This window comes from Tiliqua scincoides, chromosome 3 (assembly GCF_035046505.1).
Source record: "Tiliqua scincoides isolate rTilSci1 chromosome 3, rTilSci1.hap2, whole genome shotgun sequence".
In the NCBI taxonomy this organism is placed as follows: domain Eukaryota; kingdom Metazoa; phylum Chordata; class Lepidosauria; order Squamata; family Scincidae; genus Tiliqua; species Tiliqua scincoides.
The window spans coordinates 180018380-180037327 of record NC_089823.1 but is presented as its reverse complement, the minus strand read 5'-3'; the positions used below and the strand labels follow the sequence as shown (position 1 = coordinate 180037327).

Sequence of the window (18948 nt, the reverse complement as noted above, 5' to 3'; positions counted from 1 at the left end):
AATGGAACAGGGGCTGTGCTCTAAATAGCAAAACAACAACAACAATAAAAAAACCCTGGGGGGGGGGGAAATTGGTACTCTCATTGTATTCTTTCCTCTGAAGAAAAGACCTCTCTTCGCATAACAGTTACAACAGTGTTTCTCAAACTGTGGGTCAGGACCCAGTAGGTGGGTCACAGGCCAATTTTAGGTGGGTCCCCATTCATTTCAATATTTTATTTTTAATATTTTAGACTTGATGCTACCGTGGTATGTGACTGCATTTGGGAAAACATGACAGAACTGTACTTTTAACAAGCTACTATGTATATTCTTTTAACAATGTTAGTAAATGGGACTTACTCCTGAGTAAGCATGGATAGGATTGCAGCTTGGGATTGTTAAAAATGTTCCTGCTTGATGATGTCGCTTCCGGTCATGACATCACTTCCAGTGGGTCCTGACAGATTCTCATTCTAAAAAGTGGGTCCTGGTGCTAAACGTATGAGAACCACTGAGTTACAGGAATAAATACACAAGGAGAGAGGGAGGAGGTTTGAATTCATTGTTTCCATCTTTTGATTACCATGTGCAATGTTGAACTTTCTGATAGTGCCTATATGTATACAACTTGTGGGTGGTTAGGCTCTGCATGGAACCTTGGTCATATGCTTCTCTCCACAGGGTCATTCAAAGGGCTGCTGAGAAGGTGGCAGAAACATCCACCTTGGTGAAAAACTTGTTTCTCTGACAGCCCAATCCTGTCTAAAATGCCTCACTGGTGGAACATGTGTTCCACTGCAAGAAGTGCTAGGATCCAGGAAGGAGCTCCTGGGGCTGGTACCTGGTGCGCAGCATTGTTGCCCTCACTGACACTAATAGCAATGGTGCTGGCTGCTTCATTGCTTTTGCCAGCAGTCTTGTGTACAAAGTGGTGGTAGGAGTGGGTGGTCAGAGGAGTGGGGGAGGAACAGGTGTGTTTCTGGGTAGGGAGGGAGACAGAATGAGGAGGAAGGGGTGAGACTAATGGCACTTGTATGTATATCATATCCCCCTTTCCTCTTTCTCTTATTGGTTCTGTGGCATCAAAATGACTGGCTCAGAACTGAGGAGAGCAATAAGGGGAGGCTTTCCCTGACTTAAAGGAATGAAAGTTCTTGTACCTTGAGGAGACCTTACTGGAGGATGCAGTACACTCCGCTTTGGTGTGTGTGCATCGGTGGAGGGATTTTCAACCCAATCCTAGCCATGTCTACTCAGAAGTAAGTCCCATTATAGTCAGGGCTTACTCCCAGGGAAGTGTGAATAAGATTGGGCTGTTAGTCAATTCTCCTACAGCCCAATGTATTCAATAGTATATATATATATTTTTTAACTGATTAATTTTTTTTAAGCCATACTTTCATTAATAGCTTAGAGCAGTGGTTCTCACGCTTTTAGCACCGGGACCATCTTCTTAGAATGAGAATCTGTTGGGACCCACCGGAAGTGACATCATCAAGCAGGGGAATTTTTCACAATCCTAGGCTGTACTCTTACCCACACCTTCCCAAGAGTAAGCCCCATTGGCAATCATTGTTAAAAGCATATACGTAGTAACCTGTTGAAAGTACAGATCTGTCACATTCCCCCAAATGCAGTCACATCCCATGGGAGCATCAAGTCTAATATATTAAAAATAAAATATTGAAATGAATGGGGACCCACCTAAAATTGGCTCATGACCCACCTAGTGAGTCCTGACCCACAGTTTGAGAAACACTGGCTTAGAGTATTTAGGCTGGATGTGAATGTGTGCATGTGCATGTTTTGGTGATTCTGGAATCTGTTTCAAAAAGACTTAGGGCGCAATCCTAACCCCTTATGTCAGTACTTTCCAGCAAAGTACTTTCCAAATTTAGGGGCGAACATTTTTTTTGTGCTGCAGCCAAAATCTCTTGCCTTTCTATGTTGGTTAGTCTTGTTGTCAAGAGCCTAATAGAAACCTCAAGTGTAGCAGCTCCTTGTAGATCTTCCTCAAGACCCATTTGTCTGATTTTCTTATTGAATAGAGCTAAGCAAGGAGATAACAGCGAGTCAGACAATAACCCCTTTAACAATGGGTTTTGGTCAGCCCTGAAGCACACTTTGGTCCAGTATTTTAAGAAACTGGACCAAGCTAGAAACTCCAGCCTATATTGGCCAGTCTCCAGGCAAAGTGCCGTGAAAGGAATGCAATGCGGTACACCTAAGATCTTGTATAGAAAATTAGAATGGATCTTTTCAATCCAGTCATTTAATGCTGGCAGTTGAATCCTTAGGAGTATTGGAGTTGAATCCTTAGGAGTATTGTTGCTTCTTTGTTGTGGCTGTGGGAAGGTCTCCTTGTGGCACTACACATGAGAAGATTAACATTTAAAAGATATTTGTTGAATTGGCAGCCCTAACACAATAGTACCTTTGTATATATGCTAAGGATCCTTTTAAACTCTCCAAGTGTAGCATCACCACTAGCAGGTGCTTGCCTGAAGCATGAAATTGCAAGAGGATTGTAAAAAGGTTAGAATGAAGTTTATTCCAGTCATAACTAATGTTCAGGGAAGAGCTCTGTTTCAATAGCTAGAAAAGAGTCCAAGCAAGATTATCACTTCTGTTTAATGATGAAAGCATTTTGCTATCTAATGTTCTTGTAACATTTGTCTCTGATTTTTGTTTTCTTGGATTGAAATAAATATTTCTTTAAAAAATCAATTTTAAATCCTCCTTAGTGTCTCTTCTATCAGGTGTTGTGAGGTGCCTTCATCTTTGTCAGTAATAGAATATTGTTCTCTTAAATAATACAATACACACAAAGAAGCAAGTAGTGTAGTTTGAGTTGATTTTCCATGGGCTTGTTTGAGATACAGCAGCATAGTATCATTGATTTGTACTGCAGATAAATTATTTAAGGTATGGAGAAGTGTGCTTCTCCATACCTGGATACTGTCAGCACTTCATTTAGTCCATATATCAGGTGCTGAAACTTGACCTATTTTTTAATATGAACTGTCACCTCTGCAGCGCTTGGCTTTTTGTAATATTTATAGTTATTGTATTCTGAAAGCTGTGGGCTTCTTTGTCCTTTATATATTACTTAGAACAGTCTTTCCCAAACTGTGGGTCTGGGCCCACTAGTGGGTCGCAACCTGATTTTTGGCTCGCCAAAGGCTGATGGAAAGATCAGATAACTAATTGCCTTAAGCCCTGAGGCTATAAGGGCTTAAGCCCTGAGGCTAAAAATCAGATACTGTAGCTGCTAATTACCCTGCAAAGATCCGTTTGCAAGCATGTGTAAATATAGGAAGATAAATGACTGAGGGTCTTTTTTCTGGTTATTACTACTGATAGAAAAACAATTATTTTTTTCTAGATCACCTTTTTTAAAAGTCTTATAAACCTATATGGGAACTGATAGTGTGTTTTAAAAAGTGGGTCCTGGTGCTAAAAACTTTGGGAACTGCTGACTTAGAAAGTTTAAGTCTGCTGGCTACATAACTACTGCTGCAAGGAGCTTATATTGTCAAGAATAATAACTTTATTAATGGGATAACATGCTTAAGGAAAATGATTATCAAAATTCATTAGATCATTTATCTAATACCCAAATTGTAACCATGTTTATGGGGGAGTAAGGACCAGTTGGAGAACCTTTGCATTTCCCTTCATGCAAATATCCAGGGGATCCTGGACAACCTAGGGCAGCGGTTCTCACACATTCAGCACTAGGACCCACTTTTTAGAATGAGAGTATGTCAGGCCCCATTAAAAGTGTTGACATGACCGGAAGTGACGTCATCAAGCAGGAACATTTTTAACAATCCTAGGCTGGAATCCTACCCACGCTTACCCAGTAGTAAGTCTCATTTACTTGTGTGTTGGCATCCTTCAGTCTTGGAAGAATATGGTATCGTGCTCTGAATAGTGGTTCTGGAACAGAGTGTCCTCTCCAGCGTGTGAAGCCTAGGTAAAGTAGATATCGAGGATAGACTGTTACCCGTGCAGCAAATCCCCCCTCTCCACATTGCTGAAATGGTCCAACGGAAAGGCAGAGGCCAATATGGTTGGTTCCAGCGGCGTCGCAGGAGTTGCCAGAATGTGACTGTGTTCAGTCATGAACTGCCTCAGGGACTCCGGCTCCAGATTTTGCCTCTAGGTTGACTCCTGAAGCCTTTTCCATAACTGGATGTAGCCACAAGGCAGTGGAGGTTTGGGATCAGAGTTTTCCTTCTCTCAGATGAGCTGCCTTCCCAGGCTAATGAGTCCAACCTACCCAGTGGCTGTTTAGTCGCCTCAAAGAATATACATAGTAGCTTGTATATTACCCCTGGTAATATACAATTACCAGTATATATATACCCCTGGGGGCTGGGGGATAAGAATAGGCCCTCAGTTTGGCTGCACTTGTCATAAGAGGCCTGTGTATAGTGATTGCCAATGTCCTTTTTTCCCCAGCATGTGTGCAGTTGGTCCTAATTCCATTTTTGTTTCTGGCTGACAGACTTAGGACTTCTACAGGACTTCACTCTGAGGTAATGCTGAACTCTTAGGAGATGTCACGCCAATTGAAAGAGAAGGAAGGCTGTACCCCTGGGGAGGATCTGTGCATCTCCTTTCCTCTAAGGCAGTGGTTCTCACACATTTAGCACTGGGACCCACTTTTTAGAATGAGAATCTATCAGGACCCACCGGAAGTGACATCATCAAGCAGGAAAATTTTTAACAATCCGAGGCTGCAATCCTATCCACACTTACCCAGGAGTGAGTCCCATTTACTAGCATTGTTAAAAGAATATACATAGTAGCTTGTTGAAAGTACAGGTCTGTAACATTTCCCCAAATGCAGTCACATACCATGGCAGCAGCAAGTCTAATATATTCAAAATAAAATATTAAAATGAATGGGGACCCACCTGAAATTGGCTCGCGATCCACCTAGTGGGTCCCGATCCACAGTTTGAGAAACACTGCTCTAAGGTCTTGCAAATAAGGGTGTCCCATCCTGATAGAATTTTGCTGCAAAAACAAGTTGTATTGCATAATTAAGTTTCAAGTTTACCAGTGACCAGGTTACCTGGGCAGTTTTGGCAGACCTCTTTGCCAAGAAAGCTCTCCCATCAACAGCCTCAGCCTGGGGGCAGCAGACACTCTGCCATACCTTTTGTCCCCCAGGAACGTCTCAGATTAGGGAGCAATCAAGCCTTCTCTGTGCTCCTGGAAGGACACACTCTCTCAATCAAGTTCACAAAACTCTAAGCTGCATGTCCAGGAGAAGCTTCAGATATTACAGTATTGTCCATTCAGAAATGCTTTTGTTTCCTTTGTGCAATGTTCTATAACTACCCCTGCTCTGTAGACTTCTTTCCCCGTAGAAGCCCTCTCTATTTTATGTCATTTCCATCTTTCCTGCAAAAAGGAGGTGTCCATGCTGCTGTGTATTTTGACGGTTTCTTTCACTCCACTTTGGTGGCTCTTTCTTGTTGAAAGCCTCCACATGATCTGTTTTTGCCAGACTATCTTGTGGCCAGGAAACCTCTTGATCTTGTAGGTGGAGGAGTTTCTGGTGTTTTTTATTTATTTATGTTGTTTTTTGTGGTGGCCCACATTGAAGTCATGTAGTTTGTCTTTAATAGACAATATAGCAAGCAGCCTTCATACAATTTGGTTTTCCCATGAAAGAACAATGATGCTTAGCTAGTGACTTTAGCTGTGAGCACAGATCTATCTGGGGTAGATATCCAGGGATATCCTGGATATTCTGGATATCCAGGGATGCAGTGGCATCCAGCAATGCCTACATAATATGTATAGTTTTCATTTTCTTGTTCTGTTTATATTCTGTAATTATGATACCATGTTTGTTTATTTATTTAAGGAACTTACATCCCACCTTTCCACCCTGCTTAGGGGCCCTCAAGGCGGCTTATAAAATAATTCAATACAATAGATAAAACAATACTAAAACATTGATAAAAACAATTAAAACCATAAAAACAATAAGACAGAATTGGATTGCAGTTAAAGGTGTTTCATAAAAAGCGCCAGCCCCCCGATGTCAACATTTAAAAGTTTTCCTGAATGAAAAAAAGTCTTGAGACCCTGCAGAGAAGACTCCAAAGAGGGAGCTGTTCTCAATTCCAGGAGGAGAGAATTCCACAGATGGGACGCTGCCACCACCGAGAAGGCCCTATTTCTTGACGCCATCCCCTTCACCTCTATTGGTGGTGGCACAGTTAGAAACGTCCCCTCTGATCTGAGAGGATGGTAAGATTATATGGAAGGAGACGGTCCCTCAAATACCCTGGACCCGAGCCATAAAGGGCTTTAAAAGTCAAAACTAGCACTTTGAATTCAGTCAGGAAACGAACCGCCAGCAAGCGTAGTTGCTGAATCAGCAGCCCAACTGAGTCGAACTGGTGAGCCCCAGCAACCACACAGGCAGCTGCGTTCTTCACTGGTTGCAGTTTCCAAACCATCTTCAGAGGTAGCCCCACATAGAGCGCACTGCAGTAATCTAATCTAGATGTCACTAGGGCATGGGTCATCATGGCCATGTTGTATGTCATACAGTGGCACTGTCTATGGCAGAACAATAGTAACGTGAATGTTGTCTTTTCAGCTTCTATTATAGCTAAGGGATTGTCTCTAGTAGTTACCAAAAGCTGGTCAAATTTGGTAAGGGCATATGTGGAGAAATAAAGGCAGTTGCTATGGATGAAGAGGTATTTATACATCTGTTTTAATGGGCAATTCCATAACAGTAATCCTTCCCTACCCATCCAAAACCTGCACAATACAATTTTACATAATATGGAAAAAGCTAGAGGCGCTTGCCCCTGGCAAGTGAGTTTGAATTCATGTTTCTCTGCGTATTATATATAATGTAAGTCCTTATCTGTTTGAGTAGACCTGTAAATGCTAGCTTATTCCATAAGGGGAGGGGAGTTTGTGTCTGCACTTGCGTTGCTTAGGTGTCTATGCTTGGGTCAAATAAAATGTACCTCTCTGAGTGACTGGCAGTGGTGCAAGCCTCTTGTGAACATCCCGTGATTTTCTATGATATTATAAGAGTGGGGTTATAGTAGCCAAAAGAGTTTTGTGACAATATGAGTGTCATGTCCAGATGAAATTGCATAGTCTGAGAAAGTCACATTCCTTTCCTAAAAAAGCAAACAGGCTTGGTGGACTGTCATGTTAGATTCAGACTTTGGAGTGCTGGGGGGAAGAAGATATTGTGCATTCTACTGAAGAAATTCAGTCACAGATTTCCCATGTAAAGCTGCAGAACAGCAAAGCCCATGTTCTGTCCTGTTCTCTGGTATGAAAGGCAAGGCTCACTTGTATAGGTGAACATGGTTTAGCGACGATCCAAACAGTGTTGGGCTGCATATGCGATGGTCCATTGTCTATCACTGCCCCTCCAAGCCTCCTGAGCTGAGGGGAGCTGTGCTACCTGGGGGCTTTTCTGAGAACCTCGGAGGCTATGTGCATCTGTGCGTGGCCTCTGCAAGGCTCTGAATGGCCAAAAAGGCTGAAAAATTGCAACTTATTTCCATAGGAAACAGGAAGTGACATTTTTTTTTGCCTTATTAGGCATTCTGAGGTTCAGGGAAGCCCCTGGAGGACTTCCAGTTTCGCAAGGAAACAGGCAGTTGTGATTTTTTTTTTTGCCATTCTGAGCCTTGTAGAGGCCATGTGGGGATGCACACGGCCTCTGTGGGGCTTAAAGCATCTGGAGGCGAGGGGAGCACAGCTCGCTTTGGCTCTGGAGGCTTTGAGCAGCTGACATTGTTTAACATTGGTGTCACTTGATGACAGGGGTGTGGTAACGCATCCCCATCGTTAAGCAATGCAAACCTGTACAAATATTGCAGCCTTACATTCTGCCCCCAAACTCTGCTTAGGTAAATTGATAGCATATAATAATTTTAAAGCCATTTACATAGTGGAGTAATAAAAAATGTAATTAGGTAACTGTAGTGAAAGGATAATGAATGTGGCCACTCAAAAAAAAAAATGCTGCTTATATTTGTAAAAATAAGCACTAAATCTGGAATCGGGTAGTTTTGAGCCTTCATTAACAATTTATGTCAATTTTAAAAAAACTATGCTAAAATAAGACTTGATTTGTGAGGCTGGCAGAGTCATTGTCTCAGTCACAGAATTTTAGCTAACTTGGATTACCTTTGCATAGATTTGGGCTAATTCATGAAATTAACAACTCCTCATCTACTTGATGGTAGTAACCTCCTGCAGTGATGAAAAACCTTGCATACTTCATGTATTGGGCAGAGGCATTACTTTAAATGCTGCAATTACTTGAATTAGAGATGATGCCAGTCTAGTAAATTAGAGAGAGGGTTTGCTTTTTAAATGATTGACAGCCCAATCCTATGCACACTTTCCTGGGAGTAAGCCCCATTGACTCTCATGGGACTTATTGCTGAGTAGATGCATAGGATTGGGCTGTGAGTTGATACTTAAATTCACAAATTAGACAGAGGTGTTGGATATTTTATCCACATCATAATATTTTGCTTACATCAGAGGCCATTGTGCAATTCCTGAAGGACTGGAAACTGATAAGAAAGTTGTGAAACCCTGTTGGTCATGCAGAAATTTAGTTCTTGCAGAGGTACTCAGTACAGTATTGCATTTTAACATTACGCTGACATAAATCTGCAAAATCTATCCATGCAAAGTTATGATTCGGCTTTTCATGCAAATTTATTTCTGAATATTTTGAGCTGAACTGTTAAGAATTGTTTTTCATAGCCATATCTGTTGCTTGGATTTTACGCCTAAAAAGAATAATATTCTGCCTTTTTTTAAGTGCTGAAGAATATTTTCTTGTAATTCCCTCTCCTAAAAGCTGAACTCGCACCATCAAACAGAGGTGGAAAAACTATGATGTCCCCATAAAACTGGTGTAGAGAAAAAGGATAAACAGACTGTCATTTCAGTGTATTCTTTACTGAGACAGCTGCACTCACAAAGCATGAATAAAGACAGTGGCAGATCAGCAATTATTTTTGAGTGAAGTTTTGAATCACTAGAGTGTGACTAATGAAGTTTTAAAAAAATCACTTGTATAAAGACTATTACAAACTATCAAAACAGGATTACTATTTAAGGAAACTTGTAATTAATTTCTAACCTGGCTTTGAGGACTCATTGTGAATACCAGTGCATGATTAAAGCATCATTTTAGTAAAACAAAAAATAAAATTTACCCATTAAATTTGAAATACTATGCATTAAAAAACAGATCTCCATAGTTATGGGTATTAAACACCAGCTAGTTATGGGAGCAGCATACTTGTCGCTCTCCTGTCAGTCCATTGTTTCAATATTCTAAAATTACTCAACAGGAGGAAATGAACTAAGTGCAAGATCCATGCCAGCATCAAAGGCTGACTGGGGTACGTATTCCTCTTCCCACATGGAGATTGATGGTAAACTATGCCAAACATCCAGTAAAGTGTCTGGGTCCCAACAGAGTTGTATTATACCAAACATCTGTTCCATATTCTTTGGGACCATATATTGGTCCATTTGTAAAGGTAACATAAAGGATGGTGATCAAAGATTCTTCTTTGTAATTCAAATTTCAGAGCTTGCCAGCTTTAAAATGTCTGCAGTTATATATCTTCTGCTTACGACTAGGACTTCAGTACTCAGTTGTCCAGGTTAAATTGATTTAAGACATTTTGAACCTCACAGGATAATGCTTAAATAGGCAGCAGATTTTGCATTTTTTAAATTTTTCTTTCAGTGAAAAATCTTTATAATATTTTATCAATTTATTATGTGCTGCAGTTATTGGCTGCAAATCAAAGGAAAGGATTATAAAGCTGAAATCCTATGCACATTTTCCTGGGAATAAGCCTCACTGAACAGAATGGAGTTCTGAGTAATTATGCTTAGGTTTTGCATTGCAGATGTTTCAGATAAGTTACTGTATCCTTTTAACACTGCTATAGAACACTAAAATGGATTAAAATTGGTCACAGAAGTGCACACAACCACTTATTTCTTCATAAACATAGACTAGGGGCCCAATTCTTTGAAAAGGTCAACAGGCATGTGGATGCGGGAGAACCCGTGGACATTATATATCTGGACTTTCAGAAGCTGTTCGACACGGTCCCTCACCAAAGGCTACTGAAAAAACTCCACAGTCAGGAAATTAGAGGGCAGGTCCTCTCGTGGATTGAGAACTGGTTGGAGGCCAGGAAGCAGAGAGTGGGTGTCAATGGGCAATTTTCACAATGGAGAGAAGTGAAAAGTGGTGTGCCCCAAGGATCTGTCCTGGGACCGGTGCTTTTCAACCTCTTCATAAATGACTTGGAGACAGGGTTGAGCAGTGAGGTGGCTAAGTTTGCAGACGACACCAAACTTTTCCGAGTGGTGAAGACCAGACGTGATTGTGAGGAGCTCCAGAAGGATCTCTCCAGACTGACAGAATGGAAAGCAAAATGGCAGATGTGTTTCAATGTCAGTAAGTGTAAAATCAAACACATTGGGGCAAAAAATCAAAACTTCACATATAGGCTGATGGGTTCTGAGCTGTCTGTGAAAGATCAGGAGAGAGATCTTGGGGTGGTGGTGGACAGGTCGATGAAAGTGTCGAGCCAATGTGTGGTGGCAGTAAAGATGGCCAATTCTATGCTGGGATCATTAGAAAAGGTATTGAGAACAAAACAGCTAATATTATAATGCTGTTGTACAAATTGATGGTAAGGCCACACATGGAGTATTGTGTCAAGTTCTGGTTGCCACATCTCAAAAAGGACTTCGTGGAAATGGAAAAGGTGCAAAAGAGAGCGACTAAGATGATTACTAGGTTGGGGCACCTTCCTTATGAGGAAAGGCTACGGCGTTTGGGCCTCTTCAGCCTAGAAAAGAGATGCCTGAGGGGGGACATGATTGAGACATACAAAATTATGCATGGGAACGATAAAGTGGAGAGAGAGATGCTCTTTACACTCTCACATAACACCAGAACCAGGGGACATCCACTAAAATTGAGTGTTCGGAGGGTTAGGACAGACAAAAGAAAATATTTATTTACTCGGTGTGTGGTCGGTCAGTGGAACACCTTGCCGCAGGATGTGGTGACGGCATCTGGCCTGGATGCCTAGGGGATTGGACAAGTTTCTGGAGGAAAAATCCATTATGGGTTATAAGCCATGATTTGTATGTGCAACTTCCTGATTTTAGAAATGGGCTATGTCAGAATGCCAATGCAAGGGAGGGCACCAGGATGCAGGTCTCTTGTTATCTGGTGTGCTCCCTGGGGCAATTGGTGGGCCACTGTGAGATACAGGAAGCTGGACTAGATGGGCCTGTGGCCTGATCCAGTGGGGCTGTTCTTATGTTCTTATCCTATTTCTCCAGTGGCCGCTGTCACAAAAGTGCCATAAGGCATTTCTCCGCCAGTGGTGAGGATGGAGCGCTGACACTGAGGCCTGTGCCAGTTGGCGCTGGGTCTCAGCACTGAGAAGATGACTCTGTAGAGAGGCCAGCGATAAGTGTTCAGCTGGCCAGCAGAGAGGCTTTTCAGGGTAGGGGAGGATGAGGGAAGGCGGGGAGGGGGCAGAACTGGGCAGCATAGGGAGGATCAGACCTGGGAGAGCACTGGAGACAGTGGCAGTCTTTGCCGCTGCCACCCTATAGAGCAAAATAGCTGGTGCAGCTCCAAGGAGACCTATTGGGGCTGCCAGGGTTTTACCCATGGTAAGGGAACAAATGTTCCCTTGTTGCAAGGAGACTCTGGCAGCTGCCCTGTCCCCACAGGATGAAATGGTGGCTGTTTTGTAACTGGTGCTCCTCGTAGCAGCCCTGGATCATAGGGTTGGGCTGTAAGGGATGCTGTCTTGCTTTAATTCCTGAATAGAATGTAAAATATGAACAGAGGCCCAGGTGCTATAGCTCACTCTTTCGCTATATTCTGTACAGATCTTTCTCCAAGAGTTTCACAGCAGCAGTTATATGCTTAGGGCTTTCATGTTGTTTGGCTCATGCCCATAATCTGCTTCTGATCTTCATTCTTATCATAAGAATGTTGCTATTAAGTTTAATAGGCAAATAGGCTTCATGGTGGATTAAATTGCATAGCATTTTTACTTCTTGCTTGGAATGGCTCAGGCAACTCATTTTAGTCTTGTCACTATATTCCAATTTACTTTGGTTAGAATTTCTTTTGACTGCAAAGGTTCAGCCCTAAAAATAAAGTATTTATGAAAGCTTTCAGGAAAAATGTTAGATCAGATAGAGTGATAGCTTGTGCGTTTGAAATGGCAGCCACTGTTCATATTGTATTGGTTATAATACACAGAGACAAGTGTATGGGGGATGAAGGGGACGTTTTATGAAAACTTATCCCCCCTGAAAGCCCCTAGTACTGGTGGGTGTTTTTTTCCCCCTCCAGTGTGGGAAGTATGAAATGGAACAAAAATGGCTACAGTGAAGGAAGAAAGCACAGTCCTCATTCTGAATGGGCTACATCAGTGGTTCTCGCACATTTAGTACCAGGACACACTTTCTAGAATTAGAACCTGCCAGGACCCACGGGAAGCGATGTCATAAAGTAGGAAAATTTTTAACCATCCTAGGCTGCAATCATACCCACACTTACCCAGGAGTAAACCCCATTTACTATCATTGTTAAAAGAATATACATAGTAGCTTGTTAAAAGTACAGGTCTGTAGCATTTCCCCAAATGCAGTCACATACCATGGGAGTATCAAGTCTAATATATTAAAAATAAAATATTGACCTGAATGGGAACCCACCTAAAATTGGCTCATGACCCACCTAGTGAGTCTTGACCCACCGTTGAGAAATACTGCCACAAAGTATAGGGTGAATTCATGGAACATCCTTCTCAAACCATCTTTCACCCAAAAACTGTCATGCAAGAAATTTGGCAGTCTTACTGCAGGATCTTTGCGCATACCCTCACTTCTCTCATACTGCATTCTTATAATCAGTGTCGATTAGCTGCTCTTCTAAACTGCCATAATGGTATTGACGGGTTTGATTCAGTGGGGCAACTGTCTGAGTGACAAGGCAACAACTGATGGCATTTGATTCAGAGGCAGTGCAAGACTATCTAGATTTAATTAAAGCGAAATAGCACCACTTTGGAAGTTGTATGGGAATTCCTAGTGTCAGGGTAGCAACATGTTTATTTTGCACTAGGGTTAATGATGCGTCTTATTTTGAAAATATTCTAGGAGGCTGCAGTCCTGTGTACCAAGCCCAATTGCTGTGCTCAGTTTGCTTGTTTTTCCAGCAGCAAGGTCTCCTGTGTGACGACAGGCTCCTCCTTTAAATAGGTTACAACTGCACTGTTGAATACTGAGAGATATTTGTGGGGTTTTTCCCAAGTTTGGGGCCTTATTGATGTATCCTTGTTATGTAAATTTACTATTTTTCAGGCTTGATTTCGGTTTGTGTTTTACTGCTTGTGGCATTTGAGAAAAAAATCATTAACAAGAAGAAAAATGGCAATCTTTAAGGCTAACTGTTCCTTGTTTATTATGTCATAGGTTATCTGAACCTTCTGGATACTTAACAGATGGACCAATAAATTATAAATATAAAACTAAATGTACATGGTTAATTGAAGGAAGGTAAGTGTTTTATATTCTGCAATAATGTCTAGTAAATTCTAAGACATGTAAAAAATATCGTTCATCCTCTGTGACACTTGTCTCTGGTTAACAGTTACTATTGATGGCAAGTGTCAGGCTTCATGTGGGGGTGGGGCGGTTATCATTCGTGGAGCTTCGTTCCCAGCCTCCCAGGCCCTCCCAGCAGGAGAGGAGGTGGAAGAAAGTGCGTCAGGAGCCTCAGATGGGTGACCAGAGGAAGGGGGTTACAGCACCCTTCTCCTCCTCTGTCTCTTGAGGGTGATGTTCACCAGTGGGGCAGCAGGAACTGCTCCACGCCTTGCCCTCCTCACCCTCATCACAGGCTTCCCTTATGGAGCCCTATCTCTGCTCACCCTTCCTCCCTTCCCCACTTCCTTTGTGAGAGCTTTAAAGGGATCTGGGCCTCTGGTCCCTGCCTCTCCTCTTTCCCTTGTGCTTGGTGGAACAGGCAGCTGGGGGGGCAGCCTCTTCCTCTCCTCTTTCCATGGTTTTTGCTGTCAGTTTGGGAACCCTCCCCCAGCCTCTCCAGGTAAGTTGGGGGGGGGGAAGGAAGCAGCCAAACCTGACAGCAAAATTTTGACCATCTCATGGTGAATTCCAAATACAGTGGGTCTTACTTATTCACAGGAATGTGGTTCCAGAACCCCTTGCAGATGAGAGATTCTGTGGATGCTCAAGTCCCAGTGTGGAGGGCCAACTGGAAGGGAAGGGGAGAGGCAAGTTAGTACAGGGTGAGACTCATAGGCTATTTTAAATGGATTGGAGCAGGTACTCCAATTCTGAAGATGAGGCACATCAGGCAGGCAGGAAGACAGAGGGTGTGGTGGTGCCCATTGGCATGGGGAGGTGGCAAGGGGATAGCAGTGCTGCCTATTGTCCTGCAGCCACTGCCCTCTGCTGTATAAGTGGAGCTGTGGCAAAGAGTAGCCCCAGCTCTTTGCTTTGATTTTAGAAATGGGCTATGTCAGAATGCCAGATGCAAGGGAGGGCACCAGGAGGAGGTCTGTTGTTATCTGGTGTGCTCCCTGGGGCATTTGGGGGGGGGCGCTGTGAGATACAGGAAGCTGGACTAGATGGGCCTATGGCCTGATCCAGTGGGGCTGTTCTTATGTTCTTTCCTGCCTCTGATCCTGCAGCTGCTGCCCTTCGTAAAGAGAAAGCAGCTGGCTGGGCTGCTCTATGCAGAAGAGGGCAGTGGCTGCAGGGGTGGAAGTGGGGCTGCTACTTCTCGTCACCCCCCACCAGTGGGCAGTTCCACATCCTGCCAGTGGGCCTTGCAGATCCATCTAAAATACCCAGGGAGTCTCACTTTGATCACTTTAAAAATAGCCAGTGAGCAGCTGCAGTTGTGGAGGCTGGTGGAGTGATCTGTGGTTGGTTAAATCTGCAGATGCCAAGACCGCGAATGCAGAGGGCCCACTGTAGCTGCATCTGCTGCTTCAGTTAAATTTTAGGATCAGGGGTTCAAAACTTAATTAATTTACTTTGTAATTGTCTGTCCTTACTACAGATGATCAGCAAGGTCGAATTCCTTGCCACAATGGTTATATTGCACTTCTGCAGAGGAACATCCACTAAAATTGAGTGCTGGGACAGTTAGAACAGACAAAAGAAAATATGTCTTTACCCGGGGTGTAATTAGTCTGTGGAACTCCTTGCCACAGGATATGGTGATAGCATCTGGCCTAGATTCCTTTAAAAGGGGATTGGACAGATTTCCAGAGGAAAAGTCCATCACAGGTTACAATCCATGATGGCTATGTGCAACCTTCTGATAAGTAGGCTATCTCAAAATGTCAGATGGAAGGGAGTGGTGCCAGGATGCAGGTATCTTGTTGTCTTGAGGCTTCTGGTGGGTCACTGTGAGATACAGGAAGCTGGACTAGAAAGGTCTTTGGCCTGATTGGGGCTCTTCTTCCTCTTCTTCTTCTTCTTATTTTATTAATTTGTACCCCGCCTTTTTGCCCAATGGGCACACAAGGAGGCTTACAACATTTTTAAGAAATACAACATTAAAAACAATTAACAATTTACATAATTAAAAAAATCTAAAAACAAACAAACCCCGTGGATTTTCATATAAAAGCAAGAATGCCAGCCAGCCTGTCAACAATTAAAAGCTTTTTGAAATAAAAAGGTCTTCAGTCCATGCTGAAACGTTAGCAACGAGGGAGCGGTTCTCATTTCTAAGGGGAGGGTATTCCACAGTTCAGGGGCCACCACTGAGAAGGCTCTCTTCCTGGCCGCCACCCCCTCACATCTCTTAGTGGCGGCACAGTCAAAAGGGCCCTCCCAGATGATCTAAGAGCACGGGCAGGATTGTAGGGAAGGAGGCGGTCCCTCAAATACCCCGGACCTGAGCCGTAGAGGGCTTTAAAAATCAAAACTAGCACTTTGAATTGGGCCCGGAACAGAACCGGCAGCCAGTGTAGCTGCCGGAGCAACGGCTCGCCAGAGTCAAACCGATGTGCCCTAGCAACCACACGAGCAGCCGCGTTCTGTACTAGTTGTAATTTCCGGACTGTCTTCAAGGGCAGCCCCACGTAGAGCGCATTGCAATAATCTAATCTAGATGTCACTAGGGCATGGGTTACTGTGGCCAGGTCCGTGCAGCTCAGGTACAGTTGCAGCTGGCGAATCAGCCGAAGCTGAGCAAAGGCTCCCCTGGCCACCACCGCCACCTGGGACTCCAGGAGCAGCTGTGGATCCAGGAGAACCCCCAAGCTGCGGACCTGCTCCTTCAGAGGGAGTGCAACCCCATTCAGAGCAGGACGATAGTCCAGCACCCGAGCTGTGGATTTCCGAACCAAAAGCACCTTTGTCTTATCCGGATTTAATTTCAGCTTGTTCGCCCACATCCAGCCCCTAACCGCCTCCAGACAGCGATCCAGGACCCCAACCGCCTCCTCAGAATCAGGGGGAAAGGAGAGATAGAGCTGGGTGTCATCAGCATACTGATGGCAACCTACTCCAAACCTCCGGATGACCTCTCCCAGCGGCTTCATGTAGATGTTAAAAAGCATGGGGGATAAGATGGAACCCTGCAGCATAAAAAACCCTTATGTTTTTTAGATCTAATTTTCTAAAATATTTATGTTCTGAATTAGGTATGCTCAGAGATTAAAATGGCTGTTGTCAGAAAGAAGTCAATTATTTTGACATTTCAGAGGCTGAAGTGCATTCCCACTAAATTTTCTGTTGTTTAACTGAAGCTTGCTCATTATATTGGCACATTTAATTATCTTTATATATGCATATTTTTCACTTGTATTATAATTGAGATACATAATGATTAACAGGAAATTATATATATATATATATATATATATATATATATATATATATATATATATATATATGTGCATATATAAAGTTAATGTGCATATATATATATGCACATATATAATGTGCATATATATATATATATAAAATTATATATATATATATATATATATATATATATATATATATATATATATATATATATATATATATATATATATATATATATATATGTGCATGCATGCAGTGAATGGAGAAGAAAGTACTTCTTTCAAACTTTCTTTTCATAGGATAATTCAAGTGACCATATTTACATACATAGAGAAACCTTTTAATCATTTTATATTGGCATGTTTCTGTTTTCATTTTATTACAAGATATGCAGTTTCTGCACAAGCTAATGGTCTGCTTTTCCATTTTCTTGCAGTCCTAATTCAGTTTTAAGATTAAGATTTAATCATTTTGCCACAGAATGTAGTTGGGACCATATGTATGTTTATGATGGAGATTCAATATATGCACCTTTAATAGCTGTATTTAGGTGAGTACTTCAGTTTAATAACTTTTTTCTACAATTTTATGACTACATTTCTGTATCAAATAGGTGTTTTAGACTAGAGGGTTAGAGGGTTAGCATTAGAAGGTTTAAATTTTGTGCTGCTGTTCTGGTTCTTTTTCCTTCCATCTATTTTTCTGTGTGAGTCCTGCCTTTTCCCTTTGAACATGTTCTATGATAAGCCAGTTTTTCAGTGAACACCTTTAATTCACCATGTTTGACTCAGCTATGCATCTACCATAGTCCAGCTTTCCCCCTTCTTTACAAATAGAATTAACACTACTATTTTTTTATTGGGTCAACTCAGTGTATTTGAAACTAACTGAAGGAAAGAATGAATATAAGCTATATATGTCGGAAAATTATTTATATATTGGATTGGGTTAAATAGCTGTTTCTGTTTCACAAACTAGTGAAATGATGCTTCTGTTGTCAGTACGTAAAATGTAGGTTCGTTTTTATTAAAAACAATGACAGGCTATCATCCTTGGAACTGTATTGCTCTAATTCCTGTTCCTCCTCTCTCTGAATACATCCAGAAGAGTGCAAAGTAGAGTAAGTTGTTCTGAGATTTGTGACATTGACTTCTTATCTTGAATACATCAATTTGTACACATTTGCTTCAATCCAGGAACTACTTGTGAAGACTCTATTATGTAGGTGAACATATGCAAATGCTTCTTCATTCTAGGGGTGGGAGTGGCATGGAGTTCTTTCCCTCCCTGCCCCCAGTGAAAAAGGAAGCTAATTTGCACAGGAGCCAGGTTCACATGACTGTATGTATGAGCCCTTGGAGAGTAGCTATGTATCTAAATGTTCATTTTGTTTTTCCTGTGCTTTCAACATGAATTTCCTGTTTTGCTTTCATGCGCTGATTGGATTTCCCATTTTTATATTTGGATTGTCGTTTTGAATTATTAAAATGTTTTTGATTAACAGTACAATCCTAAGCATGTTTACTTGGAAATGTGTCCTGCTGAGTTCAATGGAACTTACTACCTTGTAGTAAGTGTGCTTAGGATTACAGTCTTAATTTGCTATTGACTATTTTACATATCAGGCAGGCAGTATTTCAGAACTCTCTTTAGCAGTTACAGGTTGAGTCTCATTATTCCTGAGGTTTCCTTCCCAGAACTGACCTGGATGGCAAAAATCTAACTATAGCAAATCAATTTAAAAAACAAAGTACCTTTGCTCAGGTGATTTAAAAATAGCTTTTGTGATGTTAAGATAGAGTCATTAAGATGACAATCCAACAATCAGTCTCTCTCCACTCCCTTAGAAAGGATTATCTTTCTTTCACCTGTTCAGGGAGGCAGTCACTTGGAGAGAGAATGATTGATAGATTGTTAGCTGGCTGCCCTCTCTCTAACTATTGCAAAGGACTGTTTTCCTTTAGGGTCCTTATCACCACTTGAGATAAAAATCTCTACAACAGTAAGAAAAGCATTTTA

The 18948-nt window shown here is 42.0% G+C and overlaps 1 protein-coding gene across 2 annotated transcripts in view; it reads left to right on the top strand.

Annotated features, from left to right (window-relative positions):
* ATRNL1 (attractin like 1) overlaps positions 1–18948 on the top strand; it is a 702039-nt gene that overhangs the window by 54107 nt on the left and 628984 nt on the right. For both annotated transcript variants that reach the window (XR_010794071.1, XM_066619507.1), the window contains exons 2-3: positions 13552–13635; positions 17366–17479. Coding sequence is in view for 1 of the 2 variants with exons in the window: in XM_066619507.1 (XP_066475604.1) it covers positions 13552–13635; positions 17366–17479 (198 nt within the window). In the remaining variant the exon portion in view is untranslated. The remainder of the gene's footprint in view (positions 1–13551; positions 13636–17365; positions 17480–18948) is intronic.